This window comes from Antrostomus carolinensis, unplaced genomic scaffold (genome assembly GCF_000700745.2).
Source record: "Antrostomus carolinensis isolate BGI_N321 unplaced genomic scaffold, ASM70074v2 scaffold32206, whole genome shotgun sequence".
Taxonomy (NCBI): domain Eukaryota; kingdom Metazoa; phylum Chordata; class Aves; order Caprimulgiformes; family Caprimulgidae; genus Antrostomus; species Antrostomus carolinensis.
In genome coordinates, this window is record NW_010324470.1 from 1 (window position 1) to 241 (window position 241).

Below are 241 nucleotides of genomic sequence, written 5' to 3' on the forward strand. Positions count from 1 at the left end.
ACTGGAACACCATGAGGCAGAGGGGCAGCATGAAGAGGGCGCAGATGGCTGCCATGACATAGGCGATGGTCATCAGGGTGGACTCGTCCGTCTGCGGGATGTTGTAGCCGCAGTCCTCCATGTTGGAGTGCAGGTAGGGCCCCTCCACCGCGGCCGTCCGAAACTCGTCGTGCACTGTTGGGGAGAGAACGCAGGGCTCTGGCCACTGTCACGTCCCTGTCCCCTCCACCCCTCCCTCCCT

The 241-nt window shown here is 63.5% G+C and overlaps 1 protein-coding gene across 1 annotated transcript in view; it reads right to left on the reverse strand.

Moving 5' to 3' along the window:
• Positions 1-4: 4 nt before the first annotated feature.
• Positions 5-241, reverse strand: part of BACE1 (beta-secretase 1) — a gene marked incomplete at both ends in the record, with an annotated part of 2,388 nt that continues 2,151 nt past the window's right edge. Inside the window, 1 exon segment of the mRNA XM_029085697.1 lies at positions 5-234. Coding sequence (XP_028941530.1) covers positions 5-234 — 230 coding nt within the window.